This window comes from Urocampus carinirostris, chromosome 5 (assembly GCF_059441175.1).
Source record: "Urocampus carinirostris isolate Australia breed hairy pipefish chromosome 5, RoL_Ucar_1.0, whole genome shotgun sequence".
NCBI lineage: Eukaryota > Metazoa > Chordata > Actinopteri > Syngnathiformes > Syngnathidae > Urocampus > Urocampus carinirostris.
This window is the reverse complement of record NC_142353.1, coordinates 32,751,968-32,779,243: the sequence shown is the minus strand read 5'-3', so window position 1 is coordinate 32,779,243 and position 27,276 is coordinate 32,751,968. Positions and strand designations below refer to the sequence as shown.

The 27,276-nt window shown below is 38.8% G+C and overlaps 1 protein-coding gene across 1 annotated transcript; it reads right to left on the bottom strand.

The window, feature by feature from the left end:
• Nucleotides 1–1,218: 1,218 nt before the first annotated feature.
• naaladl1 (N-acetylated alpha-linked acidic dipeptidase like 1) lies at nucleotides 1,219–26,936 on the bottom strand. The gene is made up of 19 exons (XM_088335154.1): nucleotides 26,629–26,936; nucleotides 23,656–23,828; nucleotides 20,549–20,670; nucleotides 20,136–20,255; nucleotides 18,189–18,381; nucleotides 16,393–16,486; nucleotides 15,647–15,751; nucleotides 15,110–15,195; nucleotides 14,920–15,039; nucleotides 14,767–14,852; nucleotides 13,193–13,256; nucleotides 11,872–11,939; nucleotides 8,979–9,070; nucleotides 8,651–8,744; nucleotides 8,490–8,571; nucleotides 5,535–5,708; nucleotides 4,114–4,201; nucleotides 3,953–4,039; nucleotides 1,219–1,698 (listed from the first exon to the last, which is right to left on the bottom strand). The coding sequence occupies exons 1-19, from the start codon at nucleotides 26,826–26,828 to the stop codon at nucleotides 1,521–1,523; spliced, it is 2,226 nt and encodes a 741-aa protein (XP_088191280.1). The 5' UTR covers nucleotides 26,829–26,936; the 3' UTR covers nucleotides 1,219–1,520.
• Between the last annotated feature and the right edge of the window lie 340 nt (nucleotides 26,937–27,276).

Genomic DNA, 27,276 nt, shown 5'->3' with positions numbered 1-27,276 from the left:
AAATTAAACTGTACTCAAGTCAAGTCATGTTAATTTGTATAGCCTTACTCACAAGGAGTCTCAAAGGGCTGCAGAGACTACAGACTACTAGAACACCATCCCTTGATCTAAAACCTACATGAGGGCAAGGAAAAACTCAAAACCTCAGCTTGAGGAAATGAAGAAACCTTGAGAAAGGACCGCACATCAGGTACCCCCCCCTTCCAGGATGACCAGGCTGCCATGAATGTAGCATTAACAAACAATACACCGATATTATCAACATGAAATATAGCTCATTCATAAGCTATAAGTGTGTTTTAAGCCTAGATTTAAACAGTTCTACAGGTGGCAGAATCTTAAGAGGGCACAGCATTCCACCGGACTGATTCCTGAATGGAGAAAGCTCTCGAACCAGTGGATTTCTTCGAGGCTCTTGGGATCACCAGTAGTCCAGCACCCACCCCCACCGCCTTTCCTCAAGCCTAATGTGCTTGGTGGCCAGAACACTGATGATACAAGTATGATAAACTTAATATCCCAGGTGCATTTTAACTGAGACTTGATACATTCTCTCATTGTTAGTCGTGTATGTAGATATTGGATGATTCAGAAGTCGTTAGGAAACTTCTGGAGTCCATTGGCTGAGCTGAGATAACAGAAAGCCAATATTTTCGCAAAACCTACTTTTCAAGTTAAGTCATGTTTATTTGTGAGGCCCTTAATCACAAGAAGTCTCAAAGGTCTGCACGGACCACATACTATTACATACTACAGACAGGGTTGGAAAGGTTTACTTTTACTTGATTACTTTCAATTACTTTTGGATTACTCCAATACCAAATATGCTAATAAAAGACAAACAAAACTAAATATGAATAAAATTACTAAATTTTGTGCAGGCTTGGGGAGTAACGGAATTCATGGAACAGCAAAAATGATATTGGCAAGCTGTTTGGATTTATTTTCATTTTGTTTCTGTCGCATTTTATGTTAGTTTTGCCGGAGATCAAAGCCAGGAGAGAAAGCTTGCCACGTGTTGTGAGTCATAATTTTATTCATATTTAGTTTCTTTTGTCTTTTATTAGCATATTTGGTATTGGAATAATCCAAAAGTAATTGAAAGTAATCAAGTTAAAGTAACCCCACCCAACCCTGACTACAGACTATCATTATGTCATTCCCTGATCTAAGACTGACATGAGGGCAAGGAAAACCCTCAACACGAGGAAAATGAAGAACCCTTGAATCAGTTTTATTGTTTTCAATAAAATATTGAAAAAAAATAATTTGTTCCACTTCACGATTGAGTCTCACATGTTGTTGATTCCTAGAACATATTTTCAGTATTTTTATCTAAATGTTTAAAGCCTGAAATATGGCAAGATGACGAAAAGTTCTTTGCGGGTCGAATATCTTCGCTAGGCAATTAGTATGATTAAAGACATTTAAATCAAAATACAAAAATACATTCTTGTCCGATATTTTCCAATGAAAAAGTGTGACTTGGTTCAAAAAAGGTTGAAAAAAAAAAAGAAGATCTACACGACGTCTCGTAGCAAGTGTGCGGCACCCTCGATGACCTGGCTGAGGACGGAAATGATGAGGTGAACTTGGGCCCAATCCTCATTCTTTTCCGATGAAGCTGCTCCGAAGTAAGCGTCGCTCAAACCGGGGAAGGTTCGAGTAGTGGGGAAGTTCGGGGCCCAGATCATGTGTCTGTGGTGAAAAATAATCAAAGTGTTGGCTACTGATACGTTTAAACTTTGGTAGACATTCAAAATAAGGAGAGAAGACATCTATTGAATGGATTTTGAACTTGCACGGAGGACAGGGAGAGAAGCCTTCACATAAGTAATTCCGACCCGTTTTAAAAGCCCTCCCCTGAGCCCTTTCTTTTTATTAAATCTCTTAGGTTACAAAAGCAGATTTACCTTAAATTATGTGGAAATCGAAGAACAGCAACATGATTGGCCGATTGTTAAAAGGATGTAAACAGCATAAAAGCAGAATAAGCTCATCAGCTTCATGGATATATTTCAAGTTCTTATGATCGAATTGCCTCAGTTTTGGGGGTTATTTTAATCCAAATGACCCACTTTTTTTTAAATTTTCAAAAGAACCCCAATTACCAAGTCAAAACTGAGCCTGAGAGGACTAAACTTTGTGTTTTCATTTTTGTTTTTCCTACAAAAATACCCTAGATGTTTTTTGTTTATGTTTTTAATAAAATAACCCACATTGTTTTGTAAAAGACTAAACTTTTGATGTTTTTTTTTTATACAAAAAGACCGATTTTTCTTGTTCAAAATAACCCAAATTGCCAATTTCAGTTATGCTTAGTGGATCATGTTACTTTTAATAAAAATTGGATTATTACAGATCTTTTTATTTATTGACTCGTGGGGGAAGAACTGTTCCTATGAAACTAGCCAAATTTTCTTTATTGTTTTGCATAAGACAACTACACTTCTTGTGTTTTTAAGTTTAACAAAATGCCCAAGGTTTACCCCTTTTTTTTTATTAACCCAATTTCAAGTTGTGACTTTTAGTGCGTGTTTTTTTTTTTTTAACAAAATGTTTTGTTGTTGTTCAGAAGAATCCAATTTTTAATTCCAACTAAACTCTGTATTGGATCCCGTCACTTTTCCTCAATATTGGGTTATTTCAGACCCAACTTTTTATTAGTGTCTTTACAAAAAAACCCAGATAAGTGGTATTAAGTGACATTTTATTCTTGTTATTTGGGACTATGTTACCCTTTTCGGGATGAGAATTGGGTCTTTTTTTTTAATAAAAATCCACTCATTTATTGGTGACGGTGATTCTGTTTCAAAAACATCCACATTGTTGATCCCAACTTAACCGCAGTAGTGGATCACTCCACTTGTAATCAAAACTGGGTTAGTTCTGGACCAACTTTTGAAGAGGGTCCTTACAAAAAAACGCACCTAAATCTATGATATTAAGTGACATTTTATTCTTGTTATTTTAGACTGTTACCCTTTATGGGATGAGAATGGGATCCTTTTTTGTATAAAACAACCCAATTTTTGTTTGTTTTGTAGAAGACAACCAGACTGTTTTTTGTCCATTCTTTTCAACAAAATGACCCAGGATTTTTAACCTTAACCTTAGTAGTGAACCACTCCACTTGTAATCCAAATTGGGTTAGTTCTGACCCAACTTTTTATTAATGTCTTTAAAAAAAAGATTACCTAGATCCGTGGTATTTCATCCCTTTTTTCTTGTTATTTTAGTTGTGAAAGGATAGTGGGATGTCTGGACGCGTTCTAAGGGATGGTATGTATGATGCGGCGGGGGTAAACCAGTAAAAGCTGTCGGGCCCTGCTGTTGAACAGAAGAGTGTGTTGTGTCACCCTGACCCGAGTGATATGGCTGCTTCTTGTGTCCCATTTCATCTGGAGGGACAAAAGCATGACCAACTTGGGTGCCGAGGTGCTTAACTTGTTTGGGTGTTTGGGCATTTGGGTTTGCCATGGTCCAAAAATGTTTTGCTACTTTTCCCTTTTTTATTTTCTTTGTTTTTGTATGTATTTGTTTTGCTGTCGGTCACCCCTCTTGAGGAATATGACCAGGGTAGATGGATAGATAGATATATAGATAGATAGTGGACCACTCCTCTTGTAATCCAAACTGGGTTAGCTCTGACCTCACTTTTTATTTGTGTCCTTACAAAAAAGGTTACCTAGATCTGTAGTATTTAATTCCTTGTTATCTTAGACTAAGTTACCCCTTGGGTTGTGGGGGTGTTGGATTCTCTTTTATATAAACCCAATCTTTTGGTTTTGTTCAACCAAACTTTTGATGCTTTTTTTGAACCAACGACCAGGGTTTTTTGTTGTTGATTTTTCCAAAAGCACAATCCCAACCTTACCCCAGTAGTGGAGCACTCCATTCATAATCAAAACTGGGTTATTTACCGACCCAACTTTTTGGGGAGTGTCCTTACCTGTAATTACTGGGGGCAGCCACGGGATTCAAAAAAGCGCGTTCCAGCAACATGAGCTGGTCGTTGATTTTCCGCAACTTGAGTGGCCTGGAAAAAAAAAAAAAAAAAAAAAATAATGGAGAGGATTTGTGTAAGACTGACAAATGGTTTGTGTGAGTTACGTTTCATCTGCCAGGTCCGAATTCCGGATGACTTCCTCAAGCTGGTTTGCTGCTCGGCGGAAGGCGGCCACCGCTCGTTTTAGCGGTTCTTGAACGATAAAATGCGACGTCAGCAATTTTGCATGAATTTTCACGTTTCATTTTGCAGTGTGGAAAGTAAGCAGCAGTGTCATAAACAAGTGTGGGATGCAATTGCTATTCTCTGTAGCCATTACTGTAAAATTTAGTAATCCAACCGTCGGTACTAAAGGGTTCGTAATTGCCTTGTTCAACTATTTATTAAATACAGAAGGCAAATAACAATGCCCTCTGACTGCTAAATACCCCTGCATCATTTACATTGTCACGTATTTTGAAGGGTGTGTTTCTATCTCCCTACAAAGTACAACCATCAAACAGTTATGGGAGCGCTGTCTCAAGCACAGAGTACAAGAGCGCTAAATTTTTCCTCATAGAGATATTCTCCCTACTGTTTATACTCTCATACAAGCTGAATTTACAACTATAAAATACTCAAATCAGGGGGTAAGCTTAAATGCACATATTAGGTTGTAGGTTACCAGCAGTGAATGGTGAGTGAGCAGGAGGGCATTGCTTATGTAAGTACAACAAACCAACAAAAAAATAATGGGGGAAACTGGAGCAGAGAATTGATGGTAAAAGTGTGCTGAATTTTGTTTTATTCATAAAAAATGTTTCGTTTATACACCATGTCTGGAGAACAAAAAAGCACACGTCTTTGACAGTACCCAGAAATGGATAGATAGATAGATAGATAGATAGATACTTTATTCATCCCGTAGGGAAATTCACACTTCCAGCAGTATCCTTGTGTTGAAAAATAAAATAATAAAATAAAGATATAGAATACAAACATACCCAATATAACGTTTTGCTATAGAGTATTTAAATAGTACTACGGAAAATACATACTGTAATAAAAAATAGGGTAATATGCAAATGTGGGGTTAAATGTGGGCTTTTACTCCCCCGGATGGAGATAAAGAGCCTCATGGCATGAGGAAGAAATTATCTCCTCAGTCTGTCCGTGGAACAAGACTGTGGCAGCAGTCTGTCGCTGAGTGGTTTGAAGCACAGAAACAAAATGGATTTGGAGTGTCTCAGATAAGTGTTCGTTTGTAAGCTCTCAAGACTGTGCATCCCAAGAAATATGAAGGTTGGTGTACACGGTTTCTCCCATTTCTTTTATTATGTGGCATTTAAAAGTTGTTTGAGGGGGTCAGCTTTTACGCAAGTACAGTATATACGGTGATTTGTAACTAGATAGTTACTTTAGCATACTACTTTTGGTTTCGGTAATCTAGGGGGGTTAACTGAGTTACTTTTCGAATAAAGTAACTAGTAACTGTAACTAATGACTATTTTTCAGTAAAACGCCAAACACTGGACAGAAGGTTCACCCATGGAGATGTTGACAGCAAGAAGGTGTTCCTCGAACTGCGCCAAAGCAACATGAAGACTTTCCTCCAAAGTGTCCACGTAATCGCTGCAGTTGATGGGCAAGAGAAGACTGTCGGCCAGCCGCACGAGGACGCTACCGGCGGTTCTGCCTACCGCCTGGTGGGTGTGAAACCCTGAAAGATGAAAGGCAAAAAAGCGATACAGTAGACCCTGGGACACAGTGTGCCCACCCCATGATATCTTCACTTTATGGTTGTTTGGGTCTGGTGTGCACAATGGGCAGAGGGTGCCCAATGGGTATGGAAATAGGTCAGGGGTGTGGTTATTAGACACACCTGTCCTTAATTACCCCAAGCCTTCATAAGGACTAAAGGATTTTATACATTTGACTATAAAGGATTTTAGATGATTGACTCAGTTTAATGCAATAAAGATATTCACTGACTGGGCTGTAGTTCAATGTCAGGGCAGGCTGTTCGAAAAGCATAATATTTTGTCTAGTATATTTAAATAAACAGGACTCATGGATGGGCAGCACGGCGGCGCAGTGGTTAACACGTGTGCAGCACAGTTCTAAGGTCTTGGGAACCTCCTGTGTGGGTTCAAATCCAGCTACCAGCCTACCTGTGCGGAGTTTGTATGTTCTCCCCTTGCGTGGGTTTCCTCCGGGCACTCAGACATGCATTTCAGGTGGATTGGCCGGTCCAAATTGTCCCTAGGTGTGAATGAGCGAGCGAGTTGTCTGTCCCTGTGTGCCCTGCGATTGGCTGGCAACCAGTTCAGGGTGTCCCCTGCCCACTGCCCGATGATTGCTGGGATGGGCTCCAGCACCCCCGCGACCCTACTGAGGATAAGCGGTGCAGCTGATTATGAGATGAGAAGAGGACTCGTGGATTTGCTGACGCTAAGCGACAGGCGTTGTTTTGGGAAGCCAGACATCAAGCGCTGTGTTGTGAGAACGTTGGGCCCAAAACAACTGCTTGGCACGCCCATGGGAGGAGCTGAGACGCCATCTTGCGGGGAGACATGGGCCAATAAGAGAAAGCTAAAGGACTTCAGAAGAAGGCTTCACACACACTCCAACGTCACTTCTTTGGCCGTCTCCTGAGTACACTTAGTTCTTCTGTTAGGAAAATTAATCCGCCCCTGTATGAAATGTCAACTTTCCTGGTCATTTTTTTTTCTCTCAAGAAACGAACGCGCACGATTGTTGGAGGAATGTAGGTTGTGTTTGGTTAATGGAGTCAGATAACTGATTCGAACTATTTGGTAAACGGTACATTTTGATAATTAATTCCCAACAGGACATTTTGTACAGAGCCCGTTGTCAGGTCATGATACATGTTTTCACCATCAAGATCACCAGCACCTTTTTTCCAGGTCTGTTCTGATTTGTGAGGTTTGATTATTGTTTTCTGGTTTAGACAGTTTTATTGTTTTTATGTTTTTTGGATCATTTATTTGTTACTTTGTTAAGGATTTTGATTACATACCGTATTTTTTTAGTACTTTGCCTTGCTTCCTGCTTCCCTGCTATTGGGTCCACTGCAAAATCATAACATAATGACTCGACCATAAAAGGACCCAGTGGAAAGCCCCCCCTCGAGAATCCCAGCAGAGAAAAAAATATCTTTCTTTTACCATTTTAGACAATTTAGCTTATTTTGATGTCCATCCGCAAATACAGGGAAAACAACTCCACACAGGAAGGTTCGATCTCAAGACCTCAGAACTGTGCCGCAGACGCACTAACCACTGCGCTGCCGTGCTGCCCAACATGAAAATATATTAAAGTAAAATATATGTTGTAAAAACCGTATTAAAACAAGGAACATTTTCAGCTTATTTTATTTTTTTAAGCAAATTTGTCTGATATGGCTCATAATTTTGCTAATTTAGAAGAATAAAGAGGAAATTATATTTAAATTGGGTGAAACCGTCGGGCATGGTTAAGATTTTTTGGGTCCCGTTTTATTTTATTTTGTAGAAGAATAATGGTCATAATAATTTTGAAATAGTATTAAATCTAGCCCAATTTGCCGATAATTTAGGGAAAAAAAGTGGATGATATGGCTGATAAGTTTGGTAATTTAGGAAAAAACGAATTTAATATTTGTATTACTGTATTTTAACGACCATAGTTAGAGGCGCAGTCTACCTAGCTGGTTCTATTTCTGCATTTAAGGCGCACCTGATTACTGGGCGCTGGTGCCCTCTGCTGTTGCTGCCTTACCACAACACAGACAAGCAGACAAGTCTGCGTATTTAAAAATCCAGCGGGAGGAAAATTGAGTTTGGTTGCGGTTTATTTGTTGATTCCGAAGTAAAACACACGGAGAAAACACAATTTTAAAGAATAAATAAGTTAAAAATCAGATTTGGTTAATAATTTAGATGATTAGGGAAAAATAGAGAAGAACAATATTTATTTTTTGTAAAATAATAACACCGATAATAATTTTAAAAATAATGAGTTGAGTCATATTTTTATTTTATTTATTTCGTAATAATGTTTATAATAATTAAAAATAATATCTGAATGAAGCCCAATTTTCGAACATGAGTGGTATTTTTTTATTTAGACAAAACTGTGGATAATAATATTTTAATTTAAAAAAAATGACGCATATGGATGATAATTTTGGTAATGTAGAAGAAAAACCTAAAATGAGAGAATAAAGCAAAATTGTCTAAAAATGATTTATATATATCACTTCTTATTTTTTCAGTTTCACGCTGTTTTCTTGTTAAGTAAGAACAATAATACATGTGTTTTTTGATTTTTTTTATTATCTTTCTGCTCATTACAAATACCTAAAACTGCTACTCAGTCATCTATACCGTTGTTCTTTATCAACAAGTATATGTAAAATGTTGACATAGTTTTACCTTTGTTTTTATTGGCTTTACTTGTGTATTTTGTCCTAACATTATCACGATTCGGGTACACTCACCAGGGTCAATGAACTTGGAACAATAGTCAAACGTGTCGTAAGCAGTGTGATAGGCCGGGTAAATCCTGGCTCTCGTTTTAGTCTGTGGAGGAAAACGAAAAATGCTTATGCAATAAAAAAGAACTCCAGTAACAGGTTTATGGAGTTTGGTTTTTGCCTACTCTGTCGTAAGTGTAGGAAAGATCCAAGGAGGTGATTCCCAAGTAGTGGACAAAAGCGGCATAATCGCTTCCGGCTCCTGTCAGGTAGCCCATGCTGCCAGGGAAGCAGAAATATCCAATCAAATAAACACTACTGTTCAAAAGTTAAGGGTCACACGTTTATTTATTAAATTAGTCCAATTTCTGTGTTACTTTGCCCATATTAATCTCTTCCCTTTGTTGGCCAGTCTAAGACTCATTCACGTTTCATGCTATCTTTATTGAAAAAAAAAAGTTTTTCCTTCAGCCATAAGGACATTTCTAAGCAATACCAAACTTATGATCACACCTTGGAATGAGTCCATGGACCGGGCTGGTTCTGTTGGAATAGCGGATCCATTTATCGTACACTGACAGTGAATCATCTCCAGGTGCCTTGACCTGTCCACCCAGAACAAAACTGGATCAGATTGAACAATTAGTTACAATGCTTTTAATTACTTATATTTTATTGAAATAATTATTAAAAAAATTGTAGTAATATTGATAATAAAACAGATTATTTTTTTCTTTTCTAAATCACATCTTGGTAAAATCGAATTTAGCATGACTGTTGGGATTTCTTTCAAGAATTAATTTTGGGAAAATAAATGAAAAGATACTTAAAGGGAAAGTGTGTAATATTTAGTGCCTCCTAGTGGTACAATTCAGTAAAAATAAAAACATTAATTGTAATACTAGACAAACATACATGGACTATCATGTAATGTTAATTTTCATCATATATATATATATATATATATATATATATATATATGGTCAAATATACTGGACTGTCTCAGAAAATTAGAATATTGTGATAAAGTTCTTTATTTTCTGTAATGCAATTAAAAAAACAAAAATGTCATACATTCTGGGTTCATTACACATCAACTGAACTATTTCAAGCCTTTTATTATTTGAATATTGCTGATTTTGGCTTACAGCTGAAAAAAACTCAAAAATCCTATCTCAAAATATTAGAATACTTCCTCAGACCAAGTAAAAAAATAATTTTATAACAGCAAAACTAAATTAAACATTTGAAAATGTCCATTGATGCACTCAGTACTTGGTTGGGAATCCTTTTGCACGGATTACTGCATCAATCCGGCGTGGCATGGAGGCAATCAGCCTGTGGCATTGCTGAGGTGTTATTGATGCCCAGGATGCTTCGATAGCGGCCTTCAGCTCATTTGCATTTGTAGGTCTGGTGTCTTTCATCTTCTTCTTAACTATACCCCACAAATTCTCGATGGGGTTCAGGTCAGGGGAATTAGCAGGCCAATCAAGGACAGTGATGCCATGGTCAGTGCACCAGTTACTGGTGGTTTTGGCACTGTGGGCAGGTGCCAGATCATGCTGGAAAATGAAATTCTCATCTCCATAGAGCTTTTCAGCAGATGGAAGCATGTAGTGCTCTAAAATCTCTTGGTACACAGTTGCATTTACTCTGGACTTGATGAAACACAGTGGACCAACACCAGCAGCTGACATGGCTCCCCAAACCATTGCTGACTGTGGGAACTTCACACTGGATTTCAAGCAACTTGGATTTTGCTCCTCTCCAGCCTTTCTTCAGACTCTGGCGCCTTGACTCCCAAATGAAATTCAAAACTTGCTTTCGTCTGAAAAGAGGACTTTGGACCACTCTGCAACTGTCCAGTGCTTCTTCTCCATAGCCCAAGTCAGACGCTTCTTCCGTTGTCTTGAGTTCAGAAGTGGCTTGACCATGGGAATACGGCTATTGTAGCCCATTTCCCGGACACGTCTGTGAACTGTGGCTTTTGAAACCTGGACTCCAGCTTCAGCCCACTGTCTTTGAAGCTCCCCCAAATTCTGGAAGCGGCTCTTCTTCACAATTTTGTTAAGGCTGCGGTCATCTCTCTTGGTTGTGCAGCGTTTCCGGCCACATTTTTCCCTTCCAACAGACTTTTTGTGGATATGCTTTGAAACTGCACTCTGTGAACAGCCTGCTCTTTGAGAAATTTCTTTTTGTGTCTTACCCTCCTGATGGAGGGTATCAATGATGGTCCTCTGGACAGCAGACAGATCAGCAGTCTTCCCCATACTTGTGATTTAGTTTACTGAACCAAGCTGAGTGTTTTTAAGGCTCAGGAAACCCTCGCAAGGTGTTTCGAGTTAATTAGATGATTCAGGTGATTAGTTGAATAGCCTACTTGTATACTTTTTCATGATATTCTAATATTTTGAGATAGGATTTTTGAGTTTTCTTAAGCTGTAAGCCAAATTCAGCAATATTCAAATAATAAAAGGCTTGAAATAGTTCAGTTGATGTGTAATGAATCCAGAATGTATGACATTTTTGTTTTTTTAATTGCATTACAGAAAATAAAGAACTTTATCACAATATTCTAATTTTCTGAGACAGTCCAGTATATGGTTAAAATGTTCAAAATATATATTTAGTACAACACAATAAGAATGAGAAGAATCAATTTTTGTGTAATTATATTAGAAAAACATTATCAATGTAGTCAGAAAAGGATTAAGGTCAGATAATTATCAAAATGACTTATCCTTTTTTACACCCTAAATTTTCAACTAGACTTCTTATAAAGTTGATATTTAAAAAAGGAAAATAATCATAGTAAATTAAAAAAAATAATCATTACTTTATTACGGATTAAATAATGTTGTTACTTTCTCAAAATGAATTTAAGTTACATTAAAAGACACGCTCATACTTATAAGAACGATTTTTCTTTATTTTGTCTTACATATTTTTCTACATTTTCCAACAGTGTGTTGTGTTATTCTTTTGTTCCAATCTTCTGAGTTCATTTTTGGACGTTTTTTTTGACCATCTTTGTCATGTCCTGCACGGTTGTCATGGCATCCAGCTAGCCCCGCCCCTTGACACCGGCTGAGACGCATTGAACTGATTGCTTGTGGAGTACTTAAACGCTCCTTTTGGGACTGCCCGTTGCCAGACCATTGCTTTACCTTGTTGAAGACCTGTTCATGCCTGTTTGATCTGAGTAATGCCTAGTTTGTAATTTTGATTGCCTTTAAACCTGTTTTGTTTTGTTTTTGGTTCGTTTGTGTGTTGGACGACTTTTATTTCCTAATTAAAGTGACAGATCGCCTACGCATATGAGTTCCGACTTCCTGCTTCCCGGTCCGTTTCCTGATAATCTTGGGATGTTGTGGACCATTAGGACCTGTGAGTGAGTTCTGACCTGCTTGGCAGCTTTGAAGAGGACATTTTGTAGCGACGGCATCCCTGCTGCTCGGAGCGCCGTGTTTCCTGAGGTAACAAAGGGGATAAAAATGCTTTTTCTTACTTTTTGTGTGGTCAGTGAACACAACATATATTTGGGCAATTGAAATACAAATGGACATTAGTTTGCATGTTCTTTGTGGTTGAGAAATATGAGCCCTGACCCTAAAACTGGTCAGCAACCCAAAAGGTTGAAAGAGTCATATTGGACTTCCTGCTGAAATATGTTGTATAGTTTTTGTGTAAGTGTCCTGCAATGATGAGTCCAACAGTGCCACCTGCTGGTATGGGGTAAGGTTTGGTTTGGCTTTTGACTTGTGACCGGAAGGCGGGGTTTGTTGGCGGTCTAATAGCGTGCTGTCAACGGTAAGCCATGATCTTTTGGTGCTCCGCAAATAGTTCATTTTAAACATTAAAACCACAGCTGACAAATCTCTCAACATGCACAGTAATGTGATTGATGTTGTCAAGCTGTTTGGATTTATTTTCGTTTTGTTTCTGTCGCCTTTTATGTTAGTTTTTCCGGACGTTGCATGTTGTGCTAAAATGCTAATTCCCCTTATAGAGATCAAAGCCAGCAGAGAAGCTTACCACGTGTTGTGTTGTGACTCATTCATTTGCAGGTAAGTTGTACCCGTTCTTTATACTCGTTATTGTTATTATTTCTATTTTCTCATATATAAAAAAAGGGGGATGTTGGTTGAAATTCAGTTTAAAGAAAATATATTGAATTCATTGTAAACGTTAAAAAAAAACAATATACGATCTCTTGTTAAAAGTATCTTGTTAAAATGGATGAAAAAATGTATTGTGATGGTTGATATTCTAAAATGTATTTTATGTAAACTGAAAAGAAAGCTCTTTGATATGTTTTGGGCAGTCTAACAGCGTGCTGTCAACGAGATCAAAGCCAGCAGAGAAGCTTACCATGTGTTGTGTTGTGACTCATTCATTTGCAGCAACTGTAATAAAAACCTCATCATCCAGTCCAGCGTGAATGTGGTTCTTTGGTGGGATAGGTACACCGCGGTTACATATATATATATATATATAAATAGCGCATCTCAGCTCTAACACAGGTGGGACGAGAGAGAGAGAAAAACAAGCAGAGGACAGATGCGCCGGAGTTTTGCATTGCAGGTGTTCAAACGAATTCACATCACAATATATGACTTTGCTGCGTTCGATACGACAACCGGTACCCCGTCTTTTTACAACCCGATACTAGTGAGAGAGCAGCAGTCAAACCCGTCACAGAAACCAAGGTAAGAGCTTCTTACCTTGAACAGCAATGTCCACGTTGATATAGGCAACGGTCCGTTGACTAAGCTTGGTGAGGTATTGCTGTAACAGAGAAAAATATTAGTACATATACTTCTAGTTCACTCCCAAAACTCCAATCAGAATTTTACAAGAACATAAAAAACATAATTATATCCCCCAATTAAAATGTATTGTCCTTTCACTAGTTTTGCTTATGATTGTTTTTATTCATTTACTATGAACGTATGACTTTAAAGTTAAATAACAAATCAATAATACTCATTTTGAACATTTAATCTTGAAATAAGAAATTGTACATCTTTTTGTAGTCACTTTCCACAGTGAACAATAAAAATAATCATTTGAAATACTAAGATTTATTGGCAGATGGACGAGGGCATTTTGCTTTTTTTCCTCTTGGATTATATATTTTTCTGAAACATTAACTGGATTTTTTTTATGTTTCCACATTAAAACTGAGGTCAAATGGTAAAAATTGAAGTTTGGTAAAACGCAAAAAGTAAGTATGGTAATTATATAAATCATTATTTGTAACATCAAGAGATAAAAATGAGTAAGATGTATTTTTTAAAACAATTGAAAAATAATCACCTGTTGTAAAAATATGAAATGGCAAGATTAATTAGTATTTATATTAAGAAAAAAATCTTTGTATGGGGAAGTTAACTTGAAGTCAAGAAATGATTGAAGGTATTCATTCCATTTCTTTCATCTTTTAAATTTATTTCACAATATTCTTTTCCTTGATGCTCTTTGAGCATGAGCACATAAAAGAGAGAAAAAAGAAATAAAAATGGACGAAATAATTCCAATATATCTTTTTTTGCTGTCCTCTCCACCAAAAAGTGAAGTGTACTCATGCGGCTGCGATCCATTATCCCAAATCGCTGTGAGCGGGGACTAGCAGAATGCACTTTTGTCTGGAGGCATGACATTATGGCTAACCTAAAATGAAGTACACGGCTGTGGTAGTGATCCATTATCCTTGTTGACTATTGCTAAAAGCGGGGTAAAGGGAGTGAATTTGTGTTATGCATGGCAGCTCTTTTTCCTTTATGACTAAAATGTAGGGGCACCCGTGCAGCGATCCATTATCCCCAGTCAAGCCTAGTGGCTCTATTTTACTGTCCTCACCACAAAATGACGTGTACTCATGCGACTGCGATCCATTATACCCACACCCAAAATGCTGAGAGCGCTACTGGCAGAAGGCACTTTTGTCTGTAGGCATACCATTCCGGCTAACCTAAAATTAAATGCATGGCTGTGGCTGTGAGCCATTATCTCCCGTCAACTATTGCTAAGAGCGGGGCAGAGGGAGTAAATTTGTGTTATGCATGGCAGCTTTTTTTACTTCTTTACGCCTAAAATGTAGTGGCACCTGTGCGACAATCCATTATTCCCAGCCAAGCCTAGGGCCTATTTTTTGCTGTCCTCAACAAAAAAATGACATGTACTCATACGGCTGCGATCCATTATCCCCAATCCCAAGGTGCTGTGAGCAAGAACCAGCAGAACGCATTCTAAAACTGCGGGGTCGGGGTCTACTTGGCACAGGGGATTACAATACCTCAGTGTACTCATTGGACCCAATTAGTCCAAACTCCTCAGCCCCCCAGCTTCCGAAAATGATGGACCTGCGAGGCCTCCATTTACCTTTAACAAAAGAAAATCACAAAATCTTCCCAAACTTGAAACGAAACTCTGGTTCCAACTTCCTTACCTTCTTTGACCATTTTCCCGAGGACCCTAGTCAGCTCCAGCATGACGGACGTCCCACTGCTTGGGTCAATGGCGCCGTGCACCCAACTATCCCTGTGGTTGCCATAAATCACGTAACGGTCTGCAGGAGGGTGCTTGAAGGTCAGGTATGGTGTCAAAATCGGACCCAAAAAGACTTCAAAATCCTTTACCAGGCTCCACGCTCCCCTTGATGACTCCCATCACGTTGGAGGAGTTCTTCACAACACCGTAGTTGAAGATGTCCATCTTGACGTCACTACGGTGAAAAGTGAATAATTTACAATTGTCTCCATCCATCTATCCATTTTCTGCACTGCTTAACCTCAGTGGGGTCGCGGGGGTGCTAGAGCCCATCCCAGCTTTGGGCAGTTGCCAGCCAGTTGCAGGGCACACAGACAATTGGCTCGCTCATTTATACCTAGGGACAATTTGGACCTACCAATTAACCTAACATGCATGTTTTTGGAATGTTGGAGGAAACCGGAGTGCCCGGAGGAAATCCACACAGGCATGGGGAGAACATGCAAACTCCACATGGGGAGGCTGCGGTAGCTAGATTTGAACCCTGAACTACAATTGTCTCTTTTAACATTACAAATGGTAAATGGTCTGAATTTATATAGCACTTTTTAAGTTAATGAAGACCTCCCAAAGCGCTTTACAATGTGTTTCACACTTCTTTTTTAAAAGTCGACGTTTCTGCTTACCTTTCGTTAAAGGCTGAAGAGGGGCGAAAGCCCGGACCACCAATTTTGTACGTGCAGTTAAATCCTCCTCGCCATCCTGGAGGAGCTTCCTCACCATCCAGCTCACTGAAACAGATTTATCTTGTTCTTGTTCCTTTATCTCTCCGTTTCATTATCCTCACTGTAAAATGTGGAACTGGAGTCGTCCAATTTCGTTGTTACAATATATCCCATGTTGTAACAATGACAATAAAGGAATATTCTATTCTATTCTATTCCATTCTAGAAGATATCTCGTTGCACTTCTCTTTGTTTTTTGTTTACTGTGACAGTAAAACTTCACAGAAAACTTTTTTTTTAAGATAAGATAATCCTTTATTTGTCCCACAATGGAGGTAATTGATTTTGTCATCAAAATTAGCATTTTTAAAATTGTATTTTAGTATTTCTTTTAAAAGTATAAAGTAGATAAACGGGATATTTTACACATAATTTATTATCTATTATCTATTTTTTACCATGCTATTTTAAGGAAAAAAATAAGTAAATTGATCAAAAATATATTTTTGAGTCTCATTTTCCTTTTACCTGAAAAACAATTTATAACATGAAACAAACAATACTTAAAAAGGTTTATTATATCTAAGTTTATTTTTACTTTGAAATTAAATAAGAAGAAAATTCTAAAGATGAGGAAAATGATCTTCCAACAAAACATTTTTTTCTCTTTGTGTGTGGTTGTGTAAAAGTCAGTTTAAAAGACAAACCAAATAAGGGCGTAGGCATCCTCAAAACCGATAGGTTGGATGGGAATAGGAGGAATCCCACGAATGTCCTCCTCTGGAATTCTGTATGTCTCTTCTGCCAAATAGTGAACACTTTTTAATAACTCATCCTTTTGCACTTTGGCATGACCTCTTGTAAAAATATCACGCCACTGTCATAAGGCAGCATGGTAAAAAGCGCAAACAAACTTAGGCACGCGATTGAATCTTTCCTCTATGTCAGGGGTGTCAAACTCAATTGAGCACTAGGGACACGTGGTACAAAAAAAACAACTCTCATGGGGGCCGGACTAGTAGATTGGAGAGAAAAAGAGAAAGGAAGAGAGGGAGCGCAAGAGAGGAAAATAAAGGGAAAAAGAGAAAAGGAAAGAGAGAGAGAAAGTGAAAGAGATAGAGGGGGGGGAGAGAAAGAAATGAAGAAAGAAAATAAATAAAGGAATGGAAAAAGAAAGTGAGAAAAAAGAGACCAATAGAGAAAGAGATAAAGTAAGGGTGGAAGAAGAAAAATGGGAGAAGGGAAGAAGAGAGATAGAGAGAGAAAGAGAAAGAGAGAGAGATAGAGGGACAAAGAGAAAAAGGAAGGGAAAAGAGACGACAAGAAAAATCGATAAAAAAGAGACAGCAAAAGAGACACAAAAAGAAATAGATTCAAAAAGACAGAAATAAATAAAAATAGAGGTAAAAGAAAGAGAGAGTAGGAAGAGTGAGAAAGACAGAGAGAGAGAGAGAGAGGAGACAAAGAGAGAGAAACAAGAGAAAGAATGAGAGAAACAGTAAGAGAGTGAGAAAGGGGGAAGAAAGAGAGAAACAAAGATAGAGTGAGAAAGGGGGAAGAAAGAGAGAGACAAACAAAAAGAGAGAAACAGATTGTTCGACAGAGAAAGAATGTAAAAAGAGAGGGAAAGAGACAAAGAGAGAAAGAGATAAAAAAGAGACTGAAAGAGAGAAAGGAGAGGAGATAGAAGAAGTAATAGAAAGAAAAAAGAGAGAAAGAGAGTGAGAAAGAAAGAAGGGAAAAAATAAATAATAAATAAAATAAATATAAATAAATAAAAATAAATAAATAAAGAAGTGGAAAAAAGAAAGAAAGAAAGAGAGAAAGAAGGAAAGAGAAAGAAAGAGAGGGAGAGAGAAAAAGCGAGAGGTGGAAAGCACGCAAGAGAGAGGAAGAAAGAGATAAAGAGATAAGGGAATTAAAGGAAAGAGAGAAAAAGAAGATAGAGAAAGAAATACCGCTACAGTGGTGCCCAGGTCAAGGATAGACAGGGTTGGGTAGGGCTACTTTAACTGGATTACTTTCAATTACTTTTGGATTACTCCAATACCAAATATGCTAATAAAAGACAAAAGAAACTAAATATAAATAAAATGACTCAATTTTGTGCAGGCTTGGGGAGTAACGGAATACATGGAACGGCAAAAATGATGTTGGCAAGCTGTTTGAATTTATTTTCATTTTGTTTCCGTCGCATTTTATGTTAGTTTTGCCGGAGATCAAAGAGATCAAAGCCAGGAGAGAAAGCTTACCACGTGTTGTGAGTCATCATTTTATTCATATTTAGTTTCTTTTGTCTTTTATCAGCATATTTGGTATTGGATAGTCCAAAAGTAATTGAAAGTAATTCAGTTAAAGTAACCCTACCCAACCCTGAGCATAGATATGTTTCAACCTGCATCTCCTTTTCTCTCTCGCTGTCCATATCAAATCCCTTGGTGGCCTTGATCCAGCCTACGGTCCCCATCTTTGACACCCCTGCCCTACATCTCTGCGGTCTTACCTTTGGCTGCCAAAAATGGAGTCAGCAGGTCACCGTAAGCGGACGCGTAGGCGCCGCGTTCTACGCCGGAAGGCGGCAGGTACCAGGAATGCGGGTAGGTCTCGTTGGCGTCCGAAGCCCGGCCGTCGTTTATGTCCAGAGGGTCGGTGTAGACCAGAACGCCCAGGACGCCGAAAGGAGCCGCGTTGATGGCCTGCACAGACCAAATAGATAATAATAGACCATAAACCATACCTGTCAAGCCCCAGGGCTCCATGCCCTTACAAACTGTCGTATTTTCCCTTACAAAATACAAAAAAATCTTACACCATATTGTTTTTCCAAACGTGTTTATTTATGTAGTTTAACATGTTATATTGTACATGTGTTTCGGTATATCATTCTGTACATTCTTAATAAAAAAATTAAAATAAAATAAAAAATCAAGAACAATTGTAATCAACGTAACTAAAATATCCATTAATAACACTTTACATTTAAATATGTAAATAAAGATATTTTTTGGAGAAAAAAATTAGTTGGTTAGTTTAATTTTTAAATAAACTTTTTAAAGAAACTAAATATGAATCAAATGATGACTCACAACACGTGGTAAGCTTTCTCTCCTGGCTTTGATCTCTTTGATCTCCGGCAAAACTAACATAAAATGCGACAGAAACAAAATGAAAATAAATCCAAACAGCTTGCCAACAACATTTTTGCCGTTCCATGTATTCCGTTACTCTTAAAGCCTGCACAAAATTTAGTAATTTCATTCATATTTAGTTTCTTTTGTCTTTTATTAGCATATTTGGTATTGGAGTAATCCAAAAGTAATTGAAAGTAATCCAGTTAAAGTAACCCTACCCAATCCTGATGGTCACGTCACAAGATCATCAGGACTAAGATAATTCTCCATGGCACAGTCCAAAGGAGAAGGAGGATCACAAGACAAAAAATAACTGGGCCGACATCATTAGAGAATGGCCACGAATGCCCACGACACAAACTCAGGTCAGGAACCGCCAACATTCAAGAAATCAGGAAAGTATTGTTGAGTATATTTTTTATATAGCCCAAGCAAAGTTATCGTCTTTTTATTTCCATAAAATTGTCAAGAACCGGAACAGGATCAGGACCCAAATGCGTGACGTTCTCACACAAGCTTTTATTTTACGGGAAATAAAAGGAGGGGAGTCATGCACGTCAGGCAGCAGTCTGGCGTGGAAAGACAGGAAAGCATAAGACCGACGAGATCGACACCAATTGTCCGAGCAGATATTGGACAAATGGGGTCGATACCGGACAGGACGGGACAGACAGGATTGATATAGAAACAGGATATCTAAATTAAACAGGACAAACTAGATAAGAACGAAAACTAGAGAGAATGATAAACAGGACAAAAATAGACGGTAACAAAACTGGAAACGATTATTAAACAGGACAAAATAAACAGGAACAATACCAGACAGGATATACCAACAGGAAACAAGACCGAGTCAAAACCCACGTCTTGCCCGGGCAGAGGTTCGTTGTCGGACTGACAAACGGAGAGTGAGAACACTGAACTTAAATAGAAAGAAAGCCAATCTGTCAACGAGCCGCAGCTGGCGCCACACGGTCGGGCCAATTGGGCGCCATGGCAACCGCGACAAAAATAGCTATTACCCTACATGGATATCTATTTCATCTATATCTGTGTATGTATGTGACTTATAGGTTCTTTAGCGAGTTTTCCTGTACAGACGCCACCAATAAAACAAACAAAAAACGATAAACATCTGCTATAGTAGGGTCTGCTTTCGTGGTGTCTCTACGGCCTCTGGTGGCCAAATTTGTTACTGCAGCTCCCAACCACTTCAAACAGCCAAATCCAATCTTTTCTTGGCCTGGCTACTCCGGGCTATTTTGATTATTTTAAATAAAAAAATCTAAACTTAAGTCTGCTAAAAAAGTCCAACTCACTTTGTCGGCTCTACCCGTTCCTCCATATTTGGTGATGGCGATCGTATCTCGGAGGTTTATTGTCTGGTTCAGATGCTCGTAGTCAATCCTTCTCCCGTAGCCAGCGTACACAAGTTTGCCCTTTAAAAAAAATAAAAATAAAAATGATAAAATAAAAAGAATGTCATGCTTTTGATCGTCTTTTTATCTCTTTCTATCATCTTTCCAAAGGTCACTACTACCTATTATGGTTCAAGTTGATTATACGCGATATAACGTAAATTATATTGGTTTTCTGTGAATTTTTAATGCTCCATTTTTATAGAAGTTAAACATTTAACTAAGGTTCCTTTCCGTTGCCATGTTATGACTTGATGAGTTGCCAGATTCTGCTGTGAGTCAGTAAAACATTTTCAAAAACCTCTTGATCTTACCTGGACTTGCCCGGCTGGAGAATAGCTAGCATACGGTTGAACTACGTCCGGATTTTCCTGATCCGGCGTGTATGCCTTCTCCTTCTCCCGGACTGTGTGTAGCACACCGTTGGACGGGTTTACTTTAAAGAAATAAAATAAAAAATGAGATGAGTTTGATAAGGTTTCATGTATCTCTTGTAAAAATAACAGTACCATACGGTCTTCACTATAAAAATAATGACATCAAATAACGTACAGTACAAGCTTGTCATGATTACTGATGTGATTCACCTGTGCCCGCTCATTTGGCGCAAACCGCCACGGGTTCTAATTGGCTCCCTGTCATTATTTGAACCCGGTCCTGTCAATCCCCTGTTGTCAGTCCGTCTTCAAACCTCAGTGTATACTAGGCAAGCCTTTTTCAACCCTGACTCCCACCTGTCCCGTTTTTGCTCCCGTCTGTCTCCGGTTACGACCTGTTTTGATCCTGACCACCTCTGCTCTCCCATCCTGGCTTACGACCTCCTTTCGTCCCCGACTACGTCTACTCTCCTGTTCTGGCTTAAGACTCGTTTCCGACCCCGAACACGCCTTGGTCTCCCAGTTCTGGCTACCGACCAGTTTTCCGTCCCTGACACCGCCATCGCTCGCTACGGAAGATCCACTTCCATGTTCGGATCACAATCCGAGTACGAGAGCAACTTGCTTCCCGCGTCCAGCAAACACCGGATCATGAGCGTAGCCCTTCCTCTTTCCTTCAGTAAAATTTGTGGTACGCTACGCAATTTGGGTCCTGTTTCCGTTCTGGTCCCGACAAAACTACATGATCAAAATCAACAAAAAATGGCACTTCACAATTTTCACAGTAAAAATAACAAAGATACATACAGACCACAGGTTTATGCAAATAACAAAGTTAAGTAGTGTACTTTACATCCCCAACAATAAAACTAAGTAGGTTTAATACTGTATTGTACAATCTAAATGGTAAAACTAACTAACTAAACCATGTACGAAATGATCTTCACTGCAAAAAAAAAAAAAAAATACTTCACTGTATGACCATCTCTGTATTAACAGTGAGATACAGGAACTTATCCGTAAAAACGACAGTTAAAACCAAGAATAATTCAGTTAAATACTATCGCGTGCAGTCTTAGGGTAAAAAAATGAGTTAATACACTGTACCGCACGTTTTTGGGTGTTATAATACCGATAGTAATATTTTGATAAAAGTAAATAACACACCATGTCATCTTTATAATAAAAATAACACTGAAGCTTGATACTGTACTTACTGTACAATCTTCACCTTAAAAATAAAAAAGTAGTTGAATACTTGGTCAGTCTCCTGGACTAAGCATCAACCCAGTAAGGCAGGGGTAGGGAACCTATGGCTCGGGAGCCATATATGGCTCTTTTCATGAGTACGTATGGCTCCGGAATAAAATGGAACTACTGTATTGCACATCTCTCTGTGGCGTTCCAAAGTCAAGTGATTTCATCCCGATTTTGATCCATATAAAGCCGAAGCAACTTAATGAAGAAGTTCCATAAGAAACCATTTATGCTGATAAATAAAAACGCTGGCAAACGACTTTGATTGGGTGAGCAGTACAGGTGGGCGGATCCCTGCCCACAGCGCAAGGCACTTTCTTCTCTCTCTCTCATCGCTCAGTGCAGTCTACACCGAAAGTGAATATGACGATATGCTTATCGTTTGCAGTAACTTGTGACATTTTTACAAAAGAACTTTGCATGCACATTGTTTGGAAACCGTTATTAAGAACAAATTTCATGGAAAAAAATTCAGATTCAGATTCAGATTCAGATCTACTTTATTGTCATTCTAGTACACGTGTATACAGAACGAAATGTCGATGCATCTGACCCCCACAGTTTCCTTGAATGTACAGATATAAATAAAGTTGTATTGTATTTTGGCTACGTACATGTACACGTACAATTGCCTCAACACTTTAAACTTAAGGTGGAAGACAAATTGTAAATGGCATATTTACATGGATTTGGGACACAGGATATGGTATTATTATCATTTCATATATTTGATTAAATCATCAAATGACACACAGTGAAATAAAATGTGCTGAAGAATTAGCTTTTGTCTAGAAAGTGTGTTTGGCAGTTTTTTCAATTTTGTCTGAAAATATATGATATGGATCTCTCAATTTATTTTTAAAACATTTTTTGCTTTTATGGCTCTTTGGGTCAAAAAAGTTCCTGACCCCTGCAGTAAGGGATGGAAATCGGAGGGAAAAAAACAAAAGTAATGACCAACAATCCTCAAAGTATCACCTCAAACATCACTAATCCATTAACCACCAAGAGCTTGAACCTGAATTTGAATATCGTCGAGCTATCATGTCAGAGGGGTCAGAACCAGAAATCATGGCCAGGGTATCTCAAACCAACATGACAGACAAGAATATAGCAGTAAAATCAAATATCAGACTCATGCAAGCGCTGGTTACTTCCATCCTTCTCTATGCTTGATAGACATAGACTCTCACAGCAAAGCTGGAAAGGGAAATCCTGGCCAAGGAGATGCGATGCTACGGGAAACTTCTAGGCATCAGCTACAGAGCCCATGCGACAAACGAAACGCTGCGCAACACCATTAGGGGGTACATACGAAGAATTGTTCTCAACTGTGCCCAGACAAAAACTGCATTGATATGGTCAGATCAGAAGATCATCAGGACTAGCCAAGATCATTCTCCAGGGCATAGTCCAAGAGGAGGAGAAGAAGACAGAAAAAGAACTGTGCCAAAGATAGACTGGTCCCAACTTTGACCGACCCAATAACAGGACAGGAACTGTCAGCAGTGGAGAAAGCTGTCCAGAGTTGTCTCGTCATTGGTGCCCCAACAAGCCAGGCTATCAAATGATCAGTGAACCGTGACCGGTGATCTTTGAACTAACAGTAATGTTGAAATTAAAAACTGTGCTGTGCGTTCTTCATGATAAAGATGCAGATGAAGATATATACCAAACCATACATGCTTCACTGTAAATATAACAAAAAATGAATGCCATTTCATACCTTACCATACAATAAAAATTATAACAAAGTCATATGAATTCAAGTTCTGACGATAGCTTACCAACGGTGACTTTGTTAGGCCTGTCAGGATCAGGAAAGGACAAGTAGACCATGTATTCCTCCCTCCACGCTTGGTCCAGGCCCGTTTCTGGATTTTTCCATCTATTCAGCATCAACTGCACCGTTTTCTCATCTCCAGGGGTCGTGGCCATGTGAGGGATTTTGGTCAACTCCCTGGAGGAAAAAAATATGCTTTTTGCCGTTAAAGTCTTATAAATTTAATACCAGCGATTTGATTGGGTAGCCAAGAATAAAGCATCAGATTCAGATTCAGATTCAGATTCAGATCTACTTTATTGTCATTCTAGTACACGTGTATACAGAACGAAATGTCGATGCATCTGACCCCCACAGTTTCCTTGAATGTACAGATATAAATAAAGTTGTATTGTAATTGGCTACGTATAGTATTTTACCATAGTGCCGATAGTGCAAGAAGAGTAGCTAACCAGATGTGCAAAATGGGCAGTCAGGTTAACAAGTCAGGTACACAGTAACATTAACACTGTAACAATAACGCTGTAATTACCATAGTGCAGAGAGCAATGTGCAATGAGTGGCAAGCTATAAAAAACTGCCAGTAGTGCAAAAAGTCAGATTAGCAGCCGTTTAGATTTAAGTTAACTATATGTTAGATTGACCATTTAACAGTCTAATGGCCAGGGGGACTAGACTATTGCGGAGCCTGGTGGTCCTGCACCGCACACTGCAGAACCTCTTCCCAGAGGCTAGCAGAGTGAACAGTCCATGATGGGGGTGAGAGGGGTCCCCGGTAATGTTCTTAGCATGGGATAGGCAGCGCTTCTGGCCAATGTCCTGAATGGAGGGAAGTGTAGTCCCGATTATTTTCTCTGCTGTCCTCGTTACCCTCCTCACACTACCCCAGTCGGTAGCGCTGCAGCCTCCACACCACACAGAGATACAGCTGGTCAGGATACTCTCTATGGTGCCCCTGTAGAATGTGATGAGGGAGGGTGGGGGCAGGTGGGCTCTCCTCATCCTCCGCAGGAAGTACAGGCGCTGCTGTGCCCTCTTAACCAGTGATGCAGTGTTCACGGACCAGACCAGACTTTCACTTGATTTTTTAGGTTTATACAGTGCCGAGCGAAAGTATTGGCCCCACAAAAAGTCTGCCATGTTGCCATATTTCAAGCTTCACCATTAAAGCTAAAAAAAATAAAATGTTTTCTAAGAATCAACCACATATGGGACACTTGTGAGGTAAAACCAAATCATTTTAACATTTTTATTATATTTACCACAAAATATCTGAAAAGTAGGTGTTGCGAAAATATTGATCCTCTGTTCTCGAATAATTCTGAACGATCTGATGTTGAGTTAGGTGACTAACGATGACAAACAAAGTGCATCAAGTCTCAGTATAATGCTCTTTCTCTGTGATGGGCTCAGAGGTCTGTGAAGGAAGACACTGAAGAACAGACAGCCTAGTGAAGACCGAAGAACACACCACGCAGGTCCAGGATATGGTTACGGAAAAGCATGGGATACAAGAAGATTTCCTAAAATGTACACATCTGCCAGGGAATTTATTTATTTGTGTATATATTTGTGTATTTATTTTGTCATAATACCAATACCACGCATTGAAAGTATTAGCACGTGCATACATTTCACCTTATTTTGGGATGTCAAAAGATGTTTGTTAAACTTTTACCATTTGGCTATCAGAAGATCTTTATTCCTTTTATTCTTACTTCCAAAACTGCAATTACCCTTATGAACTGACTGCAATAATCTTTCATTGTAAATGCTACCAAGTGTTAGTAACACAAAATCCCATAACAACCTACCATAGATGCCTACTGCCTGTACCCAGGAACATTATAACAACAGACAATTTCTATTTAAAGGTGTCCTTAAAGGTACAGTGTGTAATGTTTGACCACAAAATGGCACTGTATTAACTAATGCGGACGAAAATAAGTGCGGAATAAGTGCACCATAGCAGCAGGATACCACACAAACATGGCGGTGACTACAAGGTATGGATTCCTTTATGTAAAAGAAATACAAAATTCTCAACCTTTAAAAACTATAAATATTAACATTGGTATGATAGTTAGTATATTTTTGGCTATCATTTAAATCTATAATTTCTCCTACTGCATAACATTTTTTTCTGTACCACTAGGAGGCACTAAATAGCATACACTGTCCCTTTAAAAAAGTTTTTCGCCTTCAAGTTTGTGCAATGATTACTTTGTGTACAGGGTTGGGTAGGGTTATTTTAATGATCTGCATTTGAAATGATCTGCATTTATATAGCGCTTTTCAAGTCAATGACTTCCCAAAGCGCTTTACATTGTGCTTCACATTTCCCAATAGCGGCCGTGATCTGTGCAGCCATGTAAGGCGCTAACCTGCTTATTGGGGGTTCAGTGTCTTACCCAAGGACACTTCGACATGTAACACGGACAAGCCGGGATTCGAACTGGGATCCCTTAATCCTAAAACGATCGCTCTACCTCCTGAGCTACTGCCGTTACTTTCAATTACTTTTGGATTACTCCAATATAAAATATGCTAATACAAGACAAAAGAAACTAAATATGAATAAAATTATGACTCACAACACGTGGTAAGCTTTCTCTCCTGGCTTTGATCTCTTTGATCTCCGGCAAAACTAACATAAAATGCGACAGAAACAAAATGAAAATAAATCCAAACAGCTTGCCAACATCATTTTTGCCGTTCCATGTTTTCCGTTACTCCCCAAGCCTGCACAAAATTTAGTAATTTTATTCTTATTTAGTTTATTTTGTCTTTTGTTAGCATATTTGGTATTGGAGTAATCCAAAAGTAATTGAAAGTAATCAAGTTAAAGTAACCCTACCCAACCCTGTTTGTGTATTACTTATCTATAAGTTTGAAGCCTGAAATATAGCAATACATCGAAAAAGGCTCTAACATAGTAATTGTTTACATTTCCGTTGTGATTTATTTGCGAACTAACCTTAGGTTTTCCTCGATGTTTTTGTTGCCCACCTCGGATAGAATCTCCTCAAGGAGACTCTCATCCAGATCTTTGGACACATCCTTCACCCAGGATGGCGCCTGATCGCTACTTTTGTCTATGCCGTAGTGCCCGATCAGGATCCCGGCAACCAGTGCGGATACACCGCACAAAAGTCCGATCAAAACCGCTTTGATCATGTTGAAAAATATCAAAATCCTCTGCTAACTTTCAATACGGACTTATTTAATAATATTTGGGGGAAATCATTTTCAATCAAGGGGAATCCTCCAAACGACAGCGGCGACCCGATGACACGAAAGATAAAAATGACTCTGCTGTGTAAAGATAAGTTGAACTTTATCCATCTTGTTATGAGTGTGCATGCGTTTGGGTTTGGAAAGGGTTAGGCAGACTGCGGCCTGCGGGTTGCATGCGGCCCATCGGGATTTTTCATCTGGCGCGCCAAACAGAAATGGTCAAAATATAATGATAATGTAGCCATCCATCCATGATCTGCACCGCTTATTCTCAGTAGGGTCACGGGAGGTGCCGGAGCCCATCCCAGCTGTCTTCAGCCAGTGGGCAAGGGACACCCTGAACTGGTAGCCAGCCAGTCGCAGGGCAGAGACAGACAACTCACACACT

What these genes read in the sequence shown, in the direction of transcription:
- naaladl1 (XM_088335154.1), bottom strand. Translation starts at nt 26,828, where the DNA reads ATGATCAAAGCGGTTTTGATCGGACTTTTGTGCGGTGTATCCGCACTG. An exon ending in CAAGGGGAGCGTGGAGCCTG is followed by an intron (nt 15,040 to 15,109) that starts GTAAAGGATTTT and finishes ACCCTCCTGCAG; the next exon opens with ACCGTTACGTGATTTATGGC. An exon ending in TCGGACCTGGCAGATGAAAC is followed by an intron (nt 4,040 to 4,113) that starts GTAACTCACACA and finishes TTTTTTTTCCAG; the next exon opens with GCCACTCAAGTTGCGGAAAA.